General features: G+C 42.4%; 1 protein-coding gene across 8 annotated transcripts in view; it reads right to left on the reverse strand.

Moving 5' to 3' along the window:
• PKN2 (protein kinase N2) overlaps nt 1-23,457 on the reverse strand; it is a 226,402-nt gene that overhangs the window by 112,891 nt on the left and 90,054 nt on the right. For 5 of the 8 annotated variants that reach the window (XM_033915236.1, XM_033915237.1, XM_033915234.1 and 2 more), the window contains one exon: nt 11,387-11,687. In XM_033915236.1, the coding sequence (XP_033771127.1) occupies nt 11,387-11,687 (301 nt within the window). Of the gene's footprint in view, nt 1-6,044; nt 6,177-11,386; nt 11,688-23,457 lie in introns of those variants that run through there. The other 3 variants (XM_033915239.1, XM_033915241.1, XM_033915240.1) reach the window with 2 other exon arrangements.

Genomic DNA, 23,457 nt, shown 5'->3' on the forward strand with positions numbered 1-23,457 from the left:
ATTTATGCAGGTTCCCGCAGACATTCAGTCAGGACCTGCATAAGACATTTACGCAGTTCCTAGCTGAATGTTGGCTGAGACCCACAAAAGATGACCTATCCATGTTCTGAACCTCCCTCCCATCCCCCTCCTCAAGCCTTCACTTTCCCCCTCAACTCCACCCAAAAATATAAGGTGGCCTGAGCCCTGCCACCCTTGAAGGCCCCCCAGGCCTACCTCTGGTGGTCCTTGGTGGTCTAAGGGGAAACAAGCAGAAGCAATGCCCACTCATTCCTTCCTAGCACGACCTGCTCTTAAAAATGGCTACCACAACCTCTAGCAACAGCCTCACAGTCCTTGAAGTATCACAAGGCTGCCACTAGAGTTTGCAGTAGCCATTTTTTAGAAAATGCTGCACCAAGCAGGAGCATGTGGGCATTGCTCCTGTCTGCCTCTCCCTGGACCACCAAGGCCAACAAATGGGGACTTGTGGGCCTAGGGAGGGGGTGGTAGAACTCAGACCTCCTTATTTTGGTTTTTTTTGGGGGGAAAGGACGATTGAAAGGGAGGCCCACAAACACATATGCTACTACCTGGAGGTTAATTGGGTATCAGCTGATTCAGACAAATGCCCAGTTAACTTCACCGCAAAAAGTTAGGGCATAAAGTAAGGAAACTCTTTTTTCTGTCCTAAGTTTATGTGGTTACCAAGCTGGTTACGGACTGAATCTCTCTGTTAACCAGCTAGGTTATTGTTCCACCCTAACTCTGCTCCTGGCCTACCCCTAACCTTGTTGGTTACGGAAAGGCCATTTAGAAGGGATATTCAGAGGCACTGTCCAGATAAGAGCCACTGAATATCCCCATTTGGCCTTGGACAAGCAATTTAAAAGGCCAGGATGGGCTGTGGCTCACTGGTTGAGTTGCTGCCTCTGCACCCAAAGGTTGTGAAATCAAATCCCGGTGCTGCTCCTTGTGACTCTGGACAAGTCACTTAATCCTCCAGTGCCCACTGCTTTGAATGTCAACTTTGAAATGCCAAAGCGACAAAAAAGCAGTATACAAGTCCCCTTTCTTTTCTGGTCATTTTAAATTGCTTTGAATATCTGCCTTTATAAATCAACAATATTTCCTAAAGTTTAAGAGAAATAGTTACTTTTATACGTTAAAAAATGATTTTGGCCAAATAGAACGTTCTGACAGCACAATGCGAGTTAAATCATACAATGCACCTCGTTATTATGCAAATCAAATAAAGTAAATAGTATTTAACATCATAAGCTGCATTATTTGTGGAAATATAGCATTGGCTTTGAAATGTCACTCTTTTTTCTCCCAGGAGCATAAGATCTCTTATTTGGCAATGTGACCCCTAATATTTTGAAGCCAACAGCTTACAGGGCAAGAGTCCCTGGAGATCAATCTGCCTCCCTCCATCAGCAGACACTAGGGAGAGGGAAAATTTGCTTCAGAGGGGGAGGGCGGAGGAGCAGCTAGTTCAGGAGTTAGACAGGATCATCTGGAGTCTACTGGCTTCTTTAACAGACAGCAGGCCGAACTGTATTAATTAGGGCTGTAGATTTGGAGTGTTAAGAATGCAATTAACGTGCTAAATCTTTAACACCGATCAAAAATTGAATCATAGAAACATAACGGCAGATAAAGGCCAAATGGCCCATCTAGTCTGCCCATCCTCAGTAACCATTATTCCCTTTCTCTCTCTGAGAGATCCCACGTGCCTATCCCAGGCCCTCTTGAATTTAGACACAGTCTCTGTCTCTACCACCTCTTCCGGGAGACTGTTCCACACATTTAACACCCTTTCTGTAAAAAAGTATTTCCTTAGATTACTCTGGAGCCTATCACCTCTTAACATCATCCTATGCCCTCTCATTGCAGTTTCCTTTCAAATGAAAGAGACTCATGCGCATTTACATTATGTAGGTATTTAAACGTCTCTATCATATCTCCCCTCTCCCGCCTTTCCTTCAAAGTATACAGATTGAGATCTTTAAGTCTGTCCCATATGCCTTATCACGAAGACCACACACCATTTTAGTAGCCTTCCTCTAGACAGACTCCATCCTTTTTACATCTTTTTGAAGGTGCGGCCTCCAGAATTGTACACAACATTCTAAATGAGGTCTCACCAGAGGCATCAATACCTCCTTTTCCTACTGGCCATACCTCTCCCTATGCAACCTAGCATCCTTCTAGCTTTTGCCGTCACCTTTTCAACCTGTTTGGCCACCTTAAGATCATCACATACAATCACACCCAAGTCCCGCTCTTCTGTCGTGCACATAAGTTCTTCACTCCCTAAACTGTACCGTTCCCTTGGGTTTTTGCAGTCAAAATGCATGACCTTGCATTTCTTAGTATTAAATTTTAGTTGCTAAATTTCAGACCATTCTTCAAGCTTCGCCAGGTCTTTCTTCATGTTATTCACACCATCCGGCGTGTCTACTTTATTGCAGATTTGGTATCATCTGCAGAAGCAAATCTTACCCGACAACCCTTCAGCAATATCATTTATAAAAATGTTAAAAAGAACAGAACCTTGAGGCACACCACTGGTAACATCCATTTCCTCAGAGCAATCTCCATTGATCACTACCCTCTGTCGCCTTCCATTCAACCAGTTCCTGACCCAGCCCGAGGGCACTCAGTTTATTTATTAGACGTCTGTGTGGAACACTGTCAAAGGCTTTGCTAAAATCTAAACACACCACATTTAACGCACATCCTCTATCCAATTCTCTGGTCACCAAGTCAAAGAAATTGATCAGATTTGTCTGACAAGACCTACCTCTAGTGAATCCATGTTGTCTCTGGTCCTGTAATGCACAGGATTCCAGAAACTTGATCATTCTTTGTTTTAAAAGCGTTTCCATTAATTTGCTTACCAGAGACTATCTGGTCTTCTGCACCTCTGTCGTGACCCACCACTCCGTGGGGTCTGAAAGAGGCTGCTGTGTCAGCATGTCTGTGCTGCAGCCAGCTGTTTTGACCCAGAAACAGGAAGTTACATCATGCTCTGATGTAATTTCCTGTAGACAGAGCCAGCGGCAACACGGACATAATGACGTTGACACCGCAGCCTCTTTCAGAAAAGCAGCAGGTCACGATGCAGACCAGTAATCTGTGGGAGCAAGGAGGGAGAGAGTTGTTACATCAGCATTAGGGAGTGCAAGAGGGGAAAGAAGAGAGAGAGAGGTGATGCATGCTGGGGGCAAGGAGAGGGAAAGAAGTGCTGGACTCAGGGCAAGGAGGGAGAGAGGCACTGCTTCAACTGGAGGATAAGCAAGGAGGGAGAGAGGTGCTACATGGGGAGTGGATTTAAATGGGGCATGGAGGGCAAGAGGTGCTGCATTAAGGGAAGGAGGAAAAGGAGGGTGAGGAAGGAGAGCAAGAGGTATTGCACTGGGGGGGGGCAAGGAGGGAGAGAGATGCTGAACTCGGGGGGGGGGGGGAGGGAGGAGAGAGATCCAGTGAGGGGATTGAGGATAAGAAGGGGAAAAATGGATACAAAGAAGCAAGGAGAGAGATAAACTAAACTATACTAAAGCTTAACTTTGTATACCGAGTCATCATTCTGAGAAGGCTCGACTCGGTTTACAGCAATTAAATAAACAGGAAACGATTTACAAATGATACATAGAAGATAATGGCAAAATTTCAAAAGAATTAATTTTCAAAATGTTTGGCAAATAGAGTAGTTTTTAAAGATTTACGGAAAAATTGAAACGAACTGGAACTCCTTAAAAAAAGGGGAGATCATTCCAGAGTTGAGAGAATTTAAAGACCAAAGATTGATTGAAGATCTTGACTCCTTTAATCCCTTTTATAGAAGGAAGGGAGAGTTTAAATTGTTGGATACCTCTTGCAAAGGAGAATTGGTAAACGTTCCAAAATAAAGGAACAAGAGGATTAAAGATACCATGTAGAATTTTAAAAGAAATACAAGCGCTTTTAAATTGAATTCTAAAATAAACTGGGAGCCAATGAAGACTCTGAAGTAAAGGGGTCACATGGTCAAATTTATGTTTTCCAAAGATCAGCTTTGCAGCGGTATTCTGAATTAATTGTAATCTATGAAGACAAATTTTTGTAATGCCGAAGTAGATAGCATTACAGTAATCAAGACAAGATAATATAATTGATTGAACTAAGATAGAAAAATGACGGTGATGAAAAAGATGTCTAACCTTCCTCAGCATTCACAAACTAAAGAAGGATATAAGGGGTGAGTTGGGAAAAGAGGAGACACACTGACCTGGAGGCAAGAGAAAGGAAAGACCAGGATAGAGCTGAGAAGATGAGTACAGAGAAAGGAAATGGGAGAGTAGATAGTAAATGAAAGACAGAGAGGAAAGTACAGATAAACAAGTGGTTTATGCTTGATTTCAGGAATTTTTTTGTTTGTTGTATTTACTTAAAAAAATATCTTACATATTAATCACGATTAATCACTAACACACGACACGATTCATCGTAATTCAAATGTTTAATCTTCCTGCAGATCTAGTATTAATGCAGTCAGGAAGGTACGATGTTCCCAGTTTCAGCAACATAAATTTCCATTTTTCATAAAAGTCAATAATCTGCAATACTGAGGTGCTACAGGTTAGATGAAATAAAATGTGTTATTTTAGTAACTCTCTCTCTAAGGAAGTATTTACTAACATGCATTAAGGGAATAAGGCACAATATTTGCCACTTAATACACATCAAATGGCAAAACTGTGAGTTATTTTATCATAATGCACAATAGTTTACTGCACAGTGCATTACCAAATAATGAGATGTAAAACATGCATTTGCACACAAAACAACTCATTATTATGCAAATTTAAAACCACAGATTGCAGTGCAGTGAATTTTGCAAGGTGTATTTTTTTGCAGAGAAATAATGTTAGCTTTGGGCTATAATTATTTTATTTTCCGACAGCATTGAGCTGTTATTATATAGTTTGATATGCCAGGGCTCCATCTCAAAGAGGCCAGTGTTAAAGGAAAAAAAAAAAAAAAGACCCCCTTCCACTTAAACTTTCCCACAGCTTGACTCTTAGCAGCAGACCCATGAGACTACTGCCAGGTGACAACCAGTACCATTTTATATCTGGAGCCCTATGGGGAAGAAACAACTTGAGGTCACTCTTATCCCAGCCACCAGAAAACCACTGGTAGGTCCCATGAGAAGATCTTACCTGCTAATTTTCTTTAATTTAGTCTTACCAGTCAAGTCCAGATCTTTTGGGCTATGTGTGTCAACTAGCACATGGAGAAAGAGAAACACTTAAGAGGACAAGATTTTTGAACAGAATAAGAGGAAATAGACTTGGGACTCTTCCAAGTATTTTATAATATCTTTTTCCCTCTTGCAGTCTTTCACTTTTATGCTGCTTTTTCAAGCAGAATTCTCTGCTTCAAGAGTTCATTTGGCCTATTTAGTCTAGGACCTGTAAAATACAACCTCTGACATATACGGAAGGGGAATCTGGACTGGTCTGGTGAGAATAAAGGAAAGAAAATTAGTAGGTAAAATCCAATTTCTTTTTCCTTAGTGTCTTCACTAGATCAGTCCAGAACCTGTGGGATATAGCAAAACAATTCTCAAAGTGGGTAGATGCAAAGAAGAAATACTATAAGAACCCTCTACAGAGACACTGGGTATGATCCTCTAGAACCTCTGAACTAAAGAAGGTTCATGAAAAAGTACACAGACCAAAGTTGCAATTAATAAACTTTTGAGTAATTTTGTCTAAAGAAAATTGTCTTGTTTTAAATGAGGTCTGTGCTATCAATTTTATGGAGTTCCCCTTAAATACTTTTATTTGTATTAAATTGTACACTGCCTTGACCTGTTCCCTCAGAAAAGGCGGTATAGAAAGTTTTAAATAAACAATCATATTTTGTCACATGAAGATGACAGGAGTACAGTCTCAAAAACTCCACCTTGAAACAGAAGGTAAAAAAGAAAAACATAGAAAGAGAACATTCATTGAATATTGAGCTTCTAGAGATCTGGAAAGCTGTTTTTTCATAAAATAAGGACTACTTACAAAGACTATGAAGAAAACCAAGAAGATCAGATTAGAAACAATTTCCAAGTATCACTAGAGATTTTCCAGGATTCTGTCAGCCCTCAGCTAACAAGCATGATGCGAGTTTCCAAAACTTTGTCTAAAATCCTCCTACAAAGGAAGGAAGAGAGAGACGCTTATCCCTGAGACAAGGAATTCAAGTCAAAAGGGGAAAGTGGGGGATGGGATTTGATATTCTGCCTTTCTACGGTTACAGTCAAAGTGATTTAAATATTATATATAGGTACTTATTTTGTACATGGAGCAATAGAGAGTTACACAACTTGCCCAGAGTCACAAGGAGCTGCAGTGGGAATCAAACCTGGTTCCTCTGGTTCTCAGGCTACTGCACTAACCAAAAGAAGAAGGAAGGAAGGCTGGGATCCTACTGTGTATTCCATCCCTGTAGTTTTCACTTAAAAAAACTGTCCAGATACCTACTCCCAGGCTTGGCCGTAAGCAGCAGCAGACAAAATCAACAGGGAAGGAGTGCAGGAGTGACCTAGTAGTTAGGGCTGCCAGCCTCAGCACCCTGAAGTTGCAGGTTCAAGCCCAGCACTGCTCTTTGTGACTCTGGGCAAGTCATTTAATACTCCATTGCCTGAGGTACATTAGTCATATTGTGAGCCCACCGGGACAGATAGGGAAAAATACTTGAGTACCTGAATGCAAACTGCTTAGACTACAAGCAGTTTAAATACTAAAAATAAATAAAAGATATTGCCTCCTCCGCCTCGTCGTCTTCTTTTTTTTTAAATGAAAACAAAACTTGTCTGCCCCTGGGAAAAGATTTTCCAAAAGCTTGAAACTCCATCATCTCTCAAAAACTGATTCCACACAGAGTATCTAAATCTAAATCTAGGTAAAATGAGCCTCAAGACAGAAATTTCTAACAACTACAGAACCAAAATTTGCCGGGGAACAGAGAAGAACCACCTAGAAGAGAATGGTATCCTGCCCTGAACAGAAGTCTCTGTGGCAATATCCAAAGATTGATCATGAGAATTATTTTTTTCCCAGTTTATCCTCCCACTTTTTGGAAGCCTTGTTTTCTCCTTTCTATTGGTCAAGCTTTTTATGTAATGCTAGGTAGCAGTATGACATTTTTTCAGACGCAATATTTTATTTCTGTGGGAATCTGATTACTTCAATTATAAAAACTGAAGTAATCAGATTCCCACAGAACTAAGATATTACGTCTGAAAAAATGTCATACTGCTACCTAGCATTACATAAAAAGCTTGACCAATAGAAAGGAGAAAACAAGGCTTCCAAAAAGTGGGAGGATAAACTGGGAAAAAAATAATTCTCATGATCAATCTTTGGATATTGCCACAGACCAGGCCAATATGAAGTCCTAACACTTCAGAGCCCAGCATTTTTTCCCCCCAATACTACCTACAAGCCCGATAGCTATTTAAATACAGTAGGCTTTCTTCTGTCTTTGGAGGGCTCACAATCCAAGTCTGTACTAAGATCACAATAAACTGCAATGGGATTTCAACCAGGCTTCCTTGGCTCTCAGCCCTCTGTTCTAACCACTAGGCTACCCCTCCTCACAGAAAATATTGGTCTTGTAGATATCGGAACCAACTTTTCAAAATTATTGGGGGTGCTAAACCCAGCAGAAATTACCTCTCCCTGGACACAGGCAAGGAATTTGCTCAATATTGGAAGTGCTCAAACACTCACAGAGGTGGCTCCTATGCTTGGAGATCATCTGAATACAATCCTCACATACCAATTCCAGAGCTGGATCATAGAAAGAGATTGCTGATCTTCTCAACAACTGAAGCTAAGGAGAAAAGTAAACTTGCAGCAGAATCTGCAAGGAGGGAAACATAACAGAAGATAAGCAACAAGCTTTGAACAGCACCAATTTGAAAGGACTGGAAAAAATAATGGAAAACTACCTGGAAGGGCCTGTAACACAGCTTAAAAACGCAAATAGAAAGCACAGACTATTATAAATACCACTAACCTCTAGATTCAGGGTTCTCAACCCAGTCCTTGGGACACACCCTTCTGGTCAGGTTTTCAGGATACTCACAATGAATATGCTTGAGATAGATTTACAAGCAATGGAAGTAATACATGCAAATTTATTTCAAGCATATTCTTTATAGATATCTTGAAATGTGATAGTCAGGTAAGTCCCAAAGCCTGGGTTGAGAACCCCTGCCATAGACAGAAGAATAAGTAGACTGTTGAGATATTTTCTATTCTAAATAAATTCACAGATTAATACCTCCCTTTGCTAAGATCTGGAACTGAAGACACCACCTGATTGACAAGAACTAAAGAAACATCTAGGAAAAATTAAAGTGGCTTTGAGAATCAAAGCTTTACTAGGATCAAGGAGCTTCTATAGCCTGCTCATCCTATCTAAGAGATTAATACACTAAGTGTTCTCCTAAAGAAGGAAATACTTCTTTCATTTTATGTTATTATTATTTTTATGCTAAGTGAAGGATCTCAGCTGGGAGGACTCGGATATACGCAAACTGTGGGTAGAGCTTTAAAGACTAGAACCAATCCTTCCAAAAGGGGCCTCTATATAGAAGCTTGAAAGTCTGTGGTACAGAAACAGCAATCGATTATCTTGCTAGAAACCTCACTGATGGCTCAGAAAAATGCCACAGAATGTTAAAGAATAAATAAAGAAATAAGTACTTGGAAAAAATCCTTACTCCCAAAGATCCCCCCAAGTGACATACAAACTGAAATTATTCCTTACTCGAGAGAGCAGCTGCAGCTGATAGTTCTTTCTCAACAAACGAGATCAGGTGCCAATAGTCTAGGTAAAAGGGCATGAAAAATGGTCACCGTTAAGAAAATGTCTGAGAATAAAACAAAATGTGCTGCTGGCTTTTCTCAGAGGAAGAATGTCCATAGGCTAAAACAGAATTGCAGGCGACCTTAAAACAGTTCCTTGATCACTAGGGAGGACAAAGGAAAGCTCAATTTGACCACCATAATGAAAATAGCAACAGACGTGGTTCTTAATAAACAGCTCCCTAGGAAACAATACCCTGGCCTGACCCATTACTCCTTAGCAGCTATTGATGTGAGAAGAACTCTTGCTGTACCAGTTGGGTCTGTAAGCAAATGCCACCAAAGCAAAGCAAAGCAAATAGTGCTACAAAATTAAAAGTGGACGCTGCCATAAAATGTGATCTCAATTTGCTGGTCAGACAGAAAGGCACGCTGATCCTGCAGCCTAAGTAAGTACTTCCCTAGCTCCCCAAGAAGGCCCAACTCACCTTTAGAAACTTTAGTGATGAGTAAGCAGAACATCTGGGTGAAAGAAACAGATGAAAGGAAGGGGAAGGCCTTAGACCTCTGAATAATCCCCAGAAAACAGTATATGAGTTGGTCCCTCAGCGCTTGACCATTTTACATCTTAGCTGCTAGTCGGAGCAACAGAGTAAACGACAAACTTCCTGTACAGTCTTCAAATGTATCTACTATATATAGTCAAATATAAATCCATCTGAATATACACAGAGATAACATTTTTCCTCTAAAAAAGGGGAGGAAATGAAAACTTGAATATAAACTCAGGGCTTATATTCAAGTAGTCTTCTCCTTCCCCCCACCTCTCCTCCCTTCTCCCAAACAGGAAGAGCCCTTTCCTGACACACCCATAGGCCTGTTCACCGCTCCTCTCCTCTGGGTCTACCATTTTGCCTGTTGGTCTAGTGGAGGGATCTCAAAGTCCCTCCTTGAGGGCCGCAATCCAGTTGGGTTTTCAGGATTTCCCCAATGAATGTGCATGAGATCTATGTGCATGCACTGCTTTCAATGCATATTCATTGGGGAAATCCTGTAAACCCTACTGGATTGCGGCCCCTCAAGGAGGGACTTTGAGATCCCTAGTCTAGTGGAAAGTTGGGGGCAAGAGCTATTCTCACGCACTCCTGCCCATGCTATCTCCCTCATTAAAAATGGCTGCCATGACTTCTAGTGGTAGTCTTGCGAGATTGCCACTGTAGGTCATATCAGCCATTTTGGGATTGGAGCCACTACTGGCAGGACACTTTGCCCTGACTCTTCACTACAACACCAGGTGAAATGATAGACCTTGGGGTGGGGGGGAAAATGGGGTTCGCTGTTTGAGAGGAGGGGACAGTAGTGGTGGAGGAGGAACAGCAGAGGGGTGGGGGAGAAGGAAAAAATACTGGATACCACAGAGGGAGGGGGGAATAGAGGTATACCAGCAGACTCGAGTATAAACTGAGATTTAAATTTTGGTCCTTTTTGTGGCCAAAAAATCTGAGTTTATATTTGAGTATATACAGTAAACCCCAGGAATCCCTGCCAGGGGAAAGTGGAATTAGAGGGCAGGGACCTGGAGTCTTCCAAGTAATCCCTTGTTTTTCTTTTGTCTGTCAATCCTTTATGCCATGAGGGAAACGGGTGAGAAGCTTGGGAAACTCAAGACCCCTCTGCTCCAGTAATAACTTCCATTGTTCTCAGGAGCTCAAACCTTTAGGAAGGAACCTCCAAAGTTCAACAGAAACTCTATTCTCACATTGGGTCTAGAGCTGTCACAATAAACAGTCCAGAAGCTGCATGGAGTATCTGTGACCATCTGCTGGAGACAGAGAAATACTGGTGACCTCAGGCTGCACAGTGCCCTTTTAAGCCTATAAACTATTTAGTTCTGTTTGCCGAAGTAGTATAGTAAATGAAAATAAAGGAAAGGGTAAAGCACGCACTACTTTTTGCTTTTCTGGTTCCATCTGCTATTCAATGGATATAAACCAGATTCTGGACTGGTCTGATGAAGACACAACAAAAAGAGGTCTATGGGAAGGTAACATCTTGACTGTGCATCAAAGGAAAGGAAATGAAAGGGGGCAGAAGTCCATGCAAGACTTTTTTTTTTTTTAACATCAGTCCCTTTAAGATGCTCCTAGGGAGCAAAATAATGCACCTTGCAATGTTGATAATAAGTTGTATTATTCATATACTGTGGGAGCTACAAACCTGTGGTTCTGAGTTACTGCATGTTAGAGACTCCTGTGGTAAATTAAACTTCATTAAAATGCAATATTTTACCATACCTTAGTAACTAACCCCTATCCCCCATGCGTATTAAGGAAATAATACATGATTTTGGTCAAATAATCCATGTTAAAATGACAAAATTGTATGTTATTTGCCCATAGTTCATGTTTTAGCTGCACAATGCGCGTTAATAATTAGACGCAAAGCATGCAAATTCATACAACTCTTCCCAAGCATAGTTAAAATGGTATGTTTGTTTTAACTTAAAAGAATGAATATATACACATATGAAAATCTATAAAACATACCTGGAAAATCATCAGGGTCTTTCACAATGATATGTGCATTTAAATCCTGTAATTTATGATGCAGTTCTTCTAATTTTTTATTTGACTTTTTCAAAATATCATCCACATAAGCTAAATTTTTTTTATCCGTTGTGACCTTTCTGAGGTTTTCTGCTCCCTCCTTGATTTTAAGTTCTTTTCTTATTTCACGTTTTATCTGGTCTTTAATGTCATCTAGATTTGGTTGCACCATTGTCTCTGAAAAATCTATTTCTTGGCTCACACCAAGAGGTTCAGGAACTAGAGAACTGCGTGCATCTCCCTATTGAGAAAAACAAAACAAACTATTAGTTCAAGAAGCTATCCAGTTTTGTAAAAATACCGTAGAATAAACTGATTTTTCCTCAGAATCAAAATTTCACATAAACACTACTTACAGAAAATTCTTCCAATTTATACTAGCCAGAATTTGTTTAGCACTAATAATAAAAACTATGCTAGGCCCTTGGTATTTACTCCTAGACCTCAAGAGTTGCCACTGGGTCAGGTTTTCAGAATATCCCCAATGAATATGTTTGATTTTCTGGTAGACGGTGTGTTTCCTGCTTGTCAGCTGATCCCGGCTTGTGCCGAACCCTGGGTCCCTGCTCGAGTCATCCTTAGTTTACTAGTGAAGTTGTGATGTTGGTGAGCCTTGCAAACACAGCTCCTGAAGACGCCAGGTGGTGAAACACAGTCTTGTGTTGAGCTGAATGCTTTAAGAATTGAAGAGCAGGACCATCATGAGGACAGGGAGGCCTGTCGATTGTGTTTCAGAAACTGTGATTTTCATGTGCTAGACTGTTATGCAACTCTCAGTTTGAAGCCTCTCTGACTAGATGATCATGGACTAATGAACTCATGAACCAACCAAGATCCAGTTTTGGATAAAAGTAATCACAATGACTGTAGTATGTGTGTGAAAGTTGGGAAGTGAGTGTGAGTGATGGGGATTAGGTTCCCTGACTAAATTATTCTGATATTTATTAATAAATTAAGTATAGGTAAGTTGTAAAAGTACTGTAGTGAAATGAACTGTGGGAGATAAGATTAAAATTGAATTGATTCAGATAATGCTTGTTTGTATTAAATATTTAATAGCTGGTTTTAAAAATTTGAGTTATCCAATGAATATGTATAAGAGATTTGCATACAGTGAAGATAGCAGGCATGCAAATTGTTCTTATGCATATTTCTTAGGGATATCCTGAAAGCTGGAAATGAAGACCAAGGTTCCAGACAATATGTACCTGAATGTTGTAATTTATATTGATATACTAAGTATTTACAATATCCCTATAAATTCTTTAACAAGACCTACAATGCCAATTTAACTGGTCATTTTATTCAGCTGTCCAGATTAAAAAGACTATTATTTTCTGTTTTCAGGTCAGTTACACCTTTATTATATGTAATTTTGAACCAGTAAGACACTCACTTGCTCTTAGGGCATGTTTACAAACTCCACCTGAGTTCAGAGCAATTCTAAGGCATCGTGCCAATTATTTAATCATCAGTGTGGGTAGTAAATGCAAGACAGCTGGCCACTACTGTACCACCTTTGCTACAATTATAAATCACCAGGAAATATAAAGACAAACCCCCTTTTATTTATGGTACAGTGTCAATGCAAAGTAACAATTCTCAATGGCACATTTTAAAATTAACAATGCATCTATAAATAAGAAACTCAAGGATGATTTAATATAACCCTAACAGTTACAGAGTACAGTTTGATTCATCAGCCTTGCTCCAGTTCTCACAGCCAATACTGCATCTAGTGATAATACTGAAACGTGAAACCTTGGCAGCATCAGCACCTGTCAATCGGTTCCAATAAGGATAAATTCATAAACATTTCCTTTTCCCCAACCAATTTCATTTAAATAGTTTAATATGGGGAGATCTCCTGCATCGGAGCATTTCATCTGAGGGGATTGTGCCTCTCTCCCTGGCTTCCTGTAGCAGCGGTTCTGCTTTTTTCCACTGGTTCCTAGCAGGCATCTTCAGAGACGGACCCCTGACGTCACCGGGTCCGTCTCCAACAATTTAAAAACAGAACGCCGCCGCGGGAGACTCGGGAGATCTCCTGCATCGGAGCATTTCATCTGAGGGGATTGTGCCTCTCTCCCTGGCTTCCTGTAGCAGCGGTTCTGCTTTTTTCCACTGGTTCCTAGCAGGCATCTTCAGAGACGGACCCCTGACGTCACCGGGTCCGTCTCCAACAATTTAAAAACAGAACGCCGCCGCGGGAGACTCGGGAGATCTCCTGCATCGGAGCATTTCATCTGAGGGGATTGTGCCTCTCTCCCTGGCTTCCTGTAGCAGCGGTTCTGCTTTTTTCCACTGGTTCCTAGCAGGCATCTTCAGAGACGGACCCCTGACGTCACCGGGTCCGTCTCCAACAATTTAAAAACAGAACGCCGCCGCGGGAGACTCGGGAGATCTCCTGCATCGGAGCATTTCATCTGAGGGGATTGTGCCTCTCTCCCTGGCTTCCTGTAGCAGCGGTTCTGCTTTTTTCCACTGGTTCCTAGCAGGCATCTTCAGAGACGGACCCCTGACGTCACCGGGTCCGTCTCCAACAATTTAAAAACAGAACGCCGCCGCGGGAGACTCGGGAGATCTCCTGCATCGGAGCATTTCATCTGAGGGGATTGTGCCTCTCTCCCTGGCTTCCTGTAGCAGCGGTTCTGCTTTTTTCCACTGGTTCCTAGCAGGCATCTTCAGAGACGGACCCCTGACGTCACCGGGTCCGTCTCCAACAATTTAAAAACAGAACGCCGCCGCGGTTGCGGCCGCAGCCGCGCGGCCGCAGGGCGTGGCCGAAGGGGCGTGCCCTAAGGGGCTCGCCAGGCCCCTTGGGAGCCCCTTGGAGCCACGAGGAGCCAGGGAGTTGGAGATTATTGATTTGCCTATTGGAATATAGGAACGAATACAGGAGATCTTCAGATCCAGGATATATGATTTGATTTGTATCAGTGACTGGTGAGACGCTGAGGGCACGATTGTTTATATTTCAACAGCGATCAGACTATTTGTCAGTCGCGATGCCGAAGAGACGGGGTAAGAGCGCCGCTGCAGCCTCACGACGTCTTGAACACCCCCCTCTCGCTTCAATTGAACATTTTCTTCAGCGTCTTCAGAGGGAGACAGTAGGTTCGGGGAATCGCCCGCTGGACTCTGCGACGTGGAGTGACGCCGGATCGGAAGTCCTTGGGCTGGATACCACACTGAGCCCCGACCAGAGGAGTCCACCTCCCCCACCGCTGAGTGCGAGTTCCCCATGTGAAAGGAGTGGGCCAGAAGTAGCAGCACTCTTTGATCATGAGGCTGTAACATCTGGGAGCCAGCAAGGTGAAGTCTCTATGGCTTTGTTAAGTCCAGAGATGGTTCCAGCGGATAGAGCAGAAGGAGAAAAAAGTCCAGACCAACAGACAGAAGGCAGTCAAGGTGAGTCTTCCCTAACTTTACATGAGACTTTCTTTAAATATGAGAAACCAGCTGAAGTGACTCTTGATTCAATTTGGGACTTAGTTTCCAAACTGGGAGACTCATTAACTAAACAAATTAAAGAAGGTGAAAAGAATATAAAAATTCAAAAACAGACAATAGAGGAAAATAAACAGGAAATTTCTAATGTCAAAGAAAAATTGGGAGGTATCGAAAATGAAGTGAAAATGATTAAACAAGTTCAATCTACAATAATACAAGATAATCAAAGTATTAGAAAAAAATTGGAAATTATGGAAAATAACTATCGGACTAATAACCTACGACTGTTAAATTTTCCTAAAATCTTATCAGTAAACCCGAGAGAGATGATAAAAAGGTACTTCATGGAGATATTTAATATTCCTGAGGAATCATTGCCTCCTCTCACTCGAGTATATTATTTGCCTATGAATGTAAGGGGTCAACATTCGGAGGATAAGAGACAGGAAACACAAGACCTTCAACAAAATTTGACAGCAATTTTGGAAACATCAGATAAAGATTTGGTTAAACCAGCAACTCTTATACTATCTGTGGCATTGTTGCCGGATAAAGATTGGATTTTGAAAATGTTCTTTAGGAACAAGAGTAAGGAGTTTCTGGGTTTGAAAATTCAAATGTTTCCAGATGTTAGCAGAGAAACTCAGAATCGTAGACGTCAGTTTCTTTTGTTGAAAGCAGGAGTTACACAGCTGGGTGGCATTTTCTTTTTACGTTTCCCATGTAAATGTATAGTAAGATATCGAGATAATAAGTATGTGTTTTTTGAGCCATCTCAACTTACAGCTTTTCTGACACTGAAACGTCTGGAAAAAGAGGGTATAACAACAACTACCACAATAACAACTAAGTAATTGTTGGACTTGGTAATAGAATAATTCCTCAAGTCAGACACATGATACTGTTCTTTATTATATAGAATTTATAATTGATTTCCTTAAAAGTTCACTCTTATATATATCTTGGATCACATAATTATTGAGGACTTGAGATTGTCCGATTTGAATTTTGTTCTTTTTATGTTAATAATTTACTTATTATTTTGTGATCAATCTGACAATCTTTCTGTACAAAATGTTTGATTTTGTTAAAATTTTTAAAATGATAAATAAAGAATAAATAGTTTAATATTGATTATTTTTATTTCAGATTTATCTCACACCTTTTTATTGGTAACTCAAGGCCAGTTATGTTCAGTAACATGAGGGTATTCTTCTGTCCCTAGAGAGCTTACAATGTAAATTTGTATCTGAAGAAGGAAAGACTAGGTCCTTTCCTTGACAATCTTCTTTCCAGTACACACTATTTCTGAACCTGTGGGTAGTCAATCCCTTCTTATGAGTTCTCTTGTAGGGAGTTCATTTGCATACATTTTGCTCTTCCTTTCTTACCTCTGGGCTGTTCTTCAACTCCTCAGTGTGTACCAAAGCAGACAATCAGCCCTGTATAGGAAACAGAAGAGGGAGGGGTATGGGGATTCTTCCCTTGAAACATGTCTGCTCTGCTCATAGCATGAAACATATCAGCACATATACCGCAGATAATCAAATTCAAACATTTGCAATACATAACAGGGTGAAAACCAAACAAGTCACCAACTTGAGCACAACCTGCATTAAGAATATGAAAGCAATATATAGAAATTGCCTAGATTCTTCAGTGCAGTAGCCAATATCTCTATTCTTCTCGAGGCTAGACCAAAGACCCAGACATTCGAATTTCATGTCTCATTGAGGCAAGTAGAAGGCGAATTCGCCACTGACAGGGCAGGCTTCAGGAATGGCGTATATATCTACAAGAAAGAAGATAATCGAGATAAGAACCTAATTCTTTCCTTCTAGTACGACAGACACTCCAATCCTGAACCTGTGGGACATAACAGAACAGTCTCTTAAAGATCAAGGTGGGACAGATGGAGCCTGCCACCAGAATCGAGGATCCAAATGCGGAATCCTGCTTGGCCGACACATGTACTCTGTAAAACTTCATGAACGAATGCAGAAATGACAAAGTGGCAGCTCTACATATCTCTTCTGGGGAAACCGCTGAATATACCACCCATGAAGAAGCAACTCTTCTCGAGGAATATGCCTTCACAGAAACAGGTGGACGTTTTTCACTGCTGACATAGGTGGACAAAATGGTCATACGGATCTCACTTGAAAATGTGGAGGGCCATAATCAAAAGAAATGTCTAAGTCCGATTTGGACATAGGGCACTAGTCACCCAAAGTCAGCAGAAGGTCCATTCTCGAAAAGCACATCCAAAAGATTTTTTTTCAAAAATCATCTCTCTGTACGTCTAGGCGTTTGATTGTTCAGACTGCCAGTATGTCTATCTTTATACCACATTCTCGACCAAATATTCGTCCAAGTCTGAAACGTCTAGAACAAGACCTTTTGGATGCGGGAAGGGTCAGCAAAGTGATGGACTGGCCACCCAGACATGGCAACATATAAGTGGGGCACCTTACAGGGCACTGCTGTGAACTTCACAAAAAGGGTGCCACATAAACATCTCAGCAGAACTCCCTTATAGGTCATGGTGAGCACCCCTAAACTCACCTGTATACAACCGCAAAAGCCCTTATGGCTGCAGGTGGCACCTATATGGCAGGAGAATAGGGTTTTGGTGGCCTCACATTTTTCACCATAAATACAGTGGTTAGAGTGTCTTATGGGTCTGGGTCCTCCTCTCTATGGTTCACTAGCCCATCCCCGAGACTATTTAAGCCACCTCTGTACAGCTCTATTATGCTTTCCTATGTCAGTGCTGATGTTTCGGAGGCAGATACGTACATTTTTATTCCGATTTTTATGGCGGTGTGAAGGGGTCAGTGAACACAGGGGGTGTGTGTGGGGGGGGAGGGGGATCTTTCCATTGTCCATTAAGTGGTTCTCTGGTCACTTTAGATACCTTTTGGTCACTTATACCTGTTTTTATATCGCCAAAGTCACAATGTATAAGTTCCGTCTAAGCAGTTTCGTCAAACTTTCGATTATCCCTGTAGTACGACCAAATCTAGGTCGGCCAACATCCCGCCCACACCACTCCTCCAAAAATGCCTCTTTCTGTTCTGAGCGCACAGCGGGATTCAGAGGCCTAAAAAGTCTATGGATACATCTAAAAACCGACTTGAGTGGGTTTTTAGACATATTTCTGTTCTGATTATGAGCCCCATAGTGTCTTTTGATGCGGGCCAACCCTTATAAGCTGCACTTACCAGCACAAAGAAATGATCTGACAACTTAAATTCAGTCATAACTTCTAGATACCGAAGTAAGAGTCTGTGCACATCCCTGGTCTTAACACCTTATCCTGTTTTCTTGACCCCGAGGATATGAAGGCAGGCAAATATACATCTTGATGTGGAACCTGGTCTGACAGGCACATGTCACAAAGGAAACTGCTGCAGCCGCTTTGAATCCCAAGGCCAACGCTTCGAACTGTCGTTTGAGAATCACATCCACTCTGTGATCTTGCATATCCTTTAATACCACGCCTCCTTTGGTAGGGATGTACGCTTGGTTACCTGCATTTGCAAGGAATCTACCTTGGGCTGAGCGAACAGCTGCTGACACTCCTGTGCAATCGGGTACAGCCGAGCCATTGTCTTGGCTACTTTAAGGGACCCTTCAGGAGCATCCCAATGCTCCATGGCCACTACAATGATAGTAGGATGCCAGGGAAATGAAGAAGACTGGGCTTTTACTCTGCTCATTATAGTGCAGGAAGCAGAGGAATCTGCCGGGAAACCAAATTTAACTCCCACAGAGAATCAGTAAGAAGATCCAACAGAGCCAAGGGTCTGAATAGTTGGTGGACCGTAGTGTCATCCCCTTGATCAAGGGCCACCACTATATCTAGCGCACATGCATCTGCCTACAACCATGCATCTCCGGACAGTAACGGTATAGCAATAGATCCTTCATCCTCTGAGTCTTCCTTGGAAAGGCCAACCTCTGAAAGTGAGGCAGACATGCCCTGGGAGCCCCAGCCTCCTTGGGGATTTCAGCCATCCTGAAAGGCTCTTCACGTTAAATTGACAAATTCCAGAGAAAATGTTGAGTTAGGCAGTGCTGAATCTCCTTTACATGAGTCAAGCTTGTGTCGCTTGTGCTCCATGGCTCTGTACCCCTGCCATTTAGGATGATCACCATTCCGAGGCTCTAGATGGGATTTAGCCCCAACCAACGGTCTTCCAGACTGATGCTAAGCCAACCACTCCCACCCCCTTCACATGCTGTGTGGCACAAGACCGCTCTTTGAGCGCCCATTCAGCGCAAACTGGCATGAATTAGGGGTAAAGGAGCCTGAGGACTCCAACCCTATCAGTTTTGAGGCAAACCAAGGTGATCTGAAGCTTCTGGAAACCTTTAAAAAAAAAAAGGGTAATCTAAGATGGCTGTCACAGCAGTGTTCTGGCGCCAAAAAAAGTTCCAAAACGCTTTTAACAAAAAGAAAAAAAAATTTGTGATTTTAGGTAGGGGGAACCTAAGAGAAGAGGCAGAAACCTATGAAAACAGGTTTTACAGATGACCCCCCCCCCCACGATTTTCCTCATAGATTGTGCCTTACTTACTGTGATCTGTGCTGCCAGCCTGCCTCAGCTTCAAAAGTAGCTGGATCTGGAAGAAGAAATCATTACCTCAAACGGACCACTCTTCCAGTTCTCCTACCTAGCTTTTGACCGGTGTCTGACTGAGACTCGAACCCCCATGGATATGAAAAGGGGGAAGGCGAAATGCAGACAACATCCTGTGAAACCCTGCTGAGCCCTCTATGGATGCCTGACAGTCTGTGCTCAAGACCCTGCAATACAGTAGGCGAGCAATGCTATAAGGGGAATGGCCCCCAAGCTCCAAAAGGTTTCTGCAGGCTGGCCAACAGATATCACAAAAGGAATGTCAGCTGCAGACCTAAGTATGCTTCTTCTACACTCAGTCACAGCTGGACCCTCAACTAGGGGAGCTCTTAGCACTGAAATCAGCCAAAAGACCAAAAAAGCAGAGCAGATCAAACAGACTCCTTCCAGCTCACGTGACAAAGGAAAAACGAAAGGTGGCAGCATAGCCCTTTAGAGAAGGAAGAGGGATTCAAAAGCTGGAGTGGATTCCTTCCGCATGACTCATGAGCACCGAGATATTACCCGTCTGTCCAGAATGACACACCTATTTCACTAGAATAACCGTTAGGCTACTCTTAGTTAAGAGCAGAATTTGAGAACAACGGAAGCCAGAGCTCTAATCCCATTGGAGCTCTTTGTGATCGTGGGCAAACCACTTAACCTTTCATTGCCTCAGGTACAGACTGTAAGTCCTCTAGGCATAGTGACCTAAAATTTAAAATCTTTTCCTTTCATTCATTACACTTTCAGTTACTATTAACTGACAAAAACGTACTACCTTTGGTATCTGCTGGAATCTATACTAAAAATGGTTCCACTGCAACATACATCCAACACAAAGATACATAAACTGATCAATGGTCTAAAGTTGTGAGACATTATTACTTCTATTCAAAAACCAAGTCAAAACATCTAGTCAAATTATAATCAAAGTTTACTTACTGACTTTTTAGGTCTTCCAAGAAAAAAATTCAGGATATAAATTATAAAAACATGTTGTAAGCTCCTGCCATTTATGCCTTGATATTACAGATACACTGTTTATTAGGGTTCATAACATCAACATGTTTTGGCACAAGATGAATGGAATCCTTACAGCTATCCAAAATACACTTGCTCTTTCACTACACCCAAGGCTTTTTTTCCCTAAAGCAATGAATTTGGCAGGGTTAACTTGATGTCTCAGTTCCAACCTAGCCTAGAAATAATGAGTCATATCCCCAAGTGTTTGTAGATATATCACAGTGTCAGACACCTTGATGTAATTATGGTCCTCATTTTAGAAGCATCCCCACATGTAAATAGTGGCTTTTAAGCATTTTGGCCTAGATTCACAAAGCAAACCGATCATGCACCGGTTTGCGACCCCTCTCCTGCAATCCACTTCCAATCCATGCATGCAAATGAGGGGAACCGCACGCAAAGTAGGCAGGGACGTGATTCACAACACAAAATTTCACATCCGACTGGGCTAGCCGATCAACTGAAGAATTGACTGCTGGGGAGCAGTCAAAAACGTCTTTCCAACTCTCCTGCTCTATTGAAGCTGTGCTCTCTGCCCTGTCAGCCCCAATTTCCTGCAGCCCTGAACCCCTCCTGTAGCCCTGATCTGCCTGCCCCAAACGCCTCCCGCTGCCCTGATCTGCCTGCCCCGAATGCCTGCCTGACATGTCCTCTCTGCTCCCCCTGGATCTGCCGCCTTCCCTGCAGTGCGAGCCCGCGGGTTTAAAGCGGGGCTGCACGCCGCAGTGCAGCCCCACTTTAAACCCGCGGGCTCGCACTGCAGGGAAGGCGGCAAGAGTAGGGCTTGGAAGGGGAGAGCAGAGGAGTCGGCGCACGTGAAAGTTTAAAATTTTTTTTTTTTTTTTTTTTAAAGGTCGGGTCTAGACGCATGCGATCCGTGCTGGCAAATGGGGGGCTTTTCTCTGATCGCCCCCATATGCATATCTGAGTTTAGGGAATTCATTGGACCTGTCCAGATCGTGCCCAATCGGGCAGGTTTGTGAATCTAGCCCTCTGTTTATTACTAGGGGTTGTGGGTGCCATTTTGAACATAAGCTAGAGAAGAGTAGGAGCTACAGAATTGTATGAGGATGGAAATTTCACTTATATCCACCTGTACCTGATAGATCCACACCATCTCCACAATTAATATCCTCCACCCCCACTTGTACCCGTAGGAGTTGGCATTATTATTATTTACTTGCTTGTAGCCCTCTGCTTCCTCCAAACATCAAAAGTCTCCTGTGGTTTTTTGGATAGTATACATCATTCAACCGGAGTGTTCCAAGTCTCAGTCTGGTGTTCCAGCTGCCTCTCTGGGCATTCCAAACCTCATTATGGCTCTCAAACTATCTCTCTCAGTGTATTCCAAGCCTCATTTTGGAGTCACCAGAAATTTTGACTACACTCTTGTGGGAATCCCTTGGCAATTTCTTTCATACCTGCGGATATCATGGGATTTCCACAATCCCCATTCCCATGCAACTCTCTAGCAGGAGCAACTGAACATCCTTCCTGCTCTCACTAGATGCCATGGGCCACAGGAACTCAGTAAGAGCTAAGGTAGGAGAACTAAGTGGGGCAGATGATGGAGGAACGTCAGAGGACTGAGTGGGGGATACTAGAGTTATAAGATCAAGGTGGAAGTGGAGAACATACGAAGTGATTTTAAAAAGCTGCTGTCACGCACATTTGCAGCTCTACCCCATGTTTCACACAACCCCCCTCCAATTCAGCTTTTTAAAATCACTCCTTCTGCGGGACATGAAGAGATATGGATGTCTCAATTCCCATCTTCCCATGTCCTAAGCGCTTTTTAAATTTGGGCTCCACAAGTACAAGCAGGTCAATAGTGCAGATAATCAGAGCTGAGCTAATAAGTTTTTCCTGTTCTCAAATTCACCGGCTGCCACATGCTGTTTAGGACCTAAATTTAGCTGTTTAGCAAAATGAGCATATATTTAGGAACCCAAGCCTAGTTAATTCTCAGGGAAGCAATTTAGAAGCATAACTCAAAGTTAGGAGCATAAACCTTGGCCTCTCTACAATGCATAACTAAATAGGCTGCAACAAACAGTATAGATAAATATATTATGAACACTAACAGTGTACTCTAATATTTAAACCAAGATGACTTAAAACCAGAAGTTGAAATATTTTAAAGCACAGAATGCACTCTAAAACAATTTTTGGTAAATTAGACATGTGGAGGGGCATAATCAAAAGAAACGTCCAAGTCCAATTTACACGTAGGGCACTAGTTGCTCAAAGTCAGCAGCGACAAAATGTCCATTCTCAAAAAATACGTCCAAAATGAGGGGTTGTTGGGGTTTTTTTTCTGAAAATCGTCTACCTGTACATCCAGATGTTTAATCACCTAGACTCCACTACGTCTTTCTTTATACCACATTCTTGACCAAAAATTCATTCAAGTTCCAAATGGCCAGAACAAGACCTTTTAGACGAAGGATGCCCAATTCCTCCTGCCGCCACCTCGCAGAGACATCCACCGACAGGAAGGATGCCCAGTCCCTCCTGCCAGAACCCGCAAAGCCGCCCCCCACCTCCGAATGTCTGCAGCAGGAGTGCCCAGTTCCTCCTGTCATGACTTTATGAAACATCTACCGGCAGGAGGGATGCCCATTCCCACCTGCCAGAACCCCCCCTAAGATCATCGGCAGGAGGGATGCCCACCCCCTCCCTAAGATCATTGGCAGGAGGGATGCCCAGTCCCTCTTGCCGGTACTCCCCACCATCCCTAACATCATAGGCAGGAGGGATGCCCAGTTCCTCCTGTCGGTAGCCCCCTACCGAAGAGCATGCTCACTGACCCCCCCCCCCTCAACCAGCTGACCTAGACCCCATAGTACCTTTTTTAAGTTGGCTGGCCAAAGGGATACTACCTACCTCCGGCCGGCAGCCCACCTC

This window comes from Geotrypetes seraphini, chromosome 12, assembly GCF_902459505.1.
Source record: "Geotrypetes seraphini chromosome 12, aGeoSer1.1, whole genome shotgun sequence".
Classification (NCBI taxonomy): Eukaryota; Metazoa; Chordata; class Amphibia; order Gymnophiona; family Dermophiidae; genus Geotrypetes; species Geotrypetes seraphini.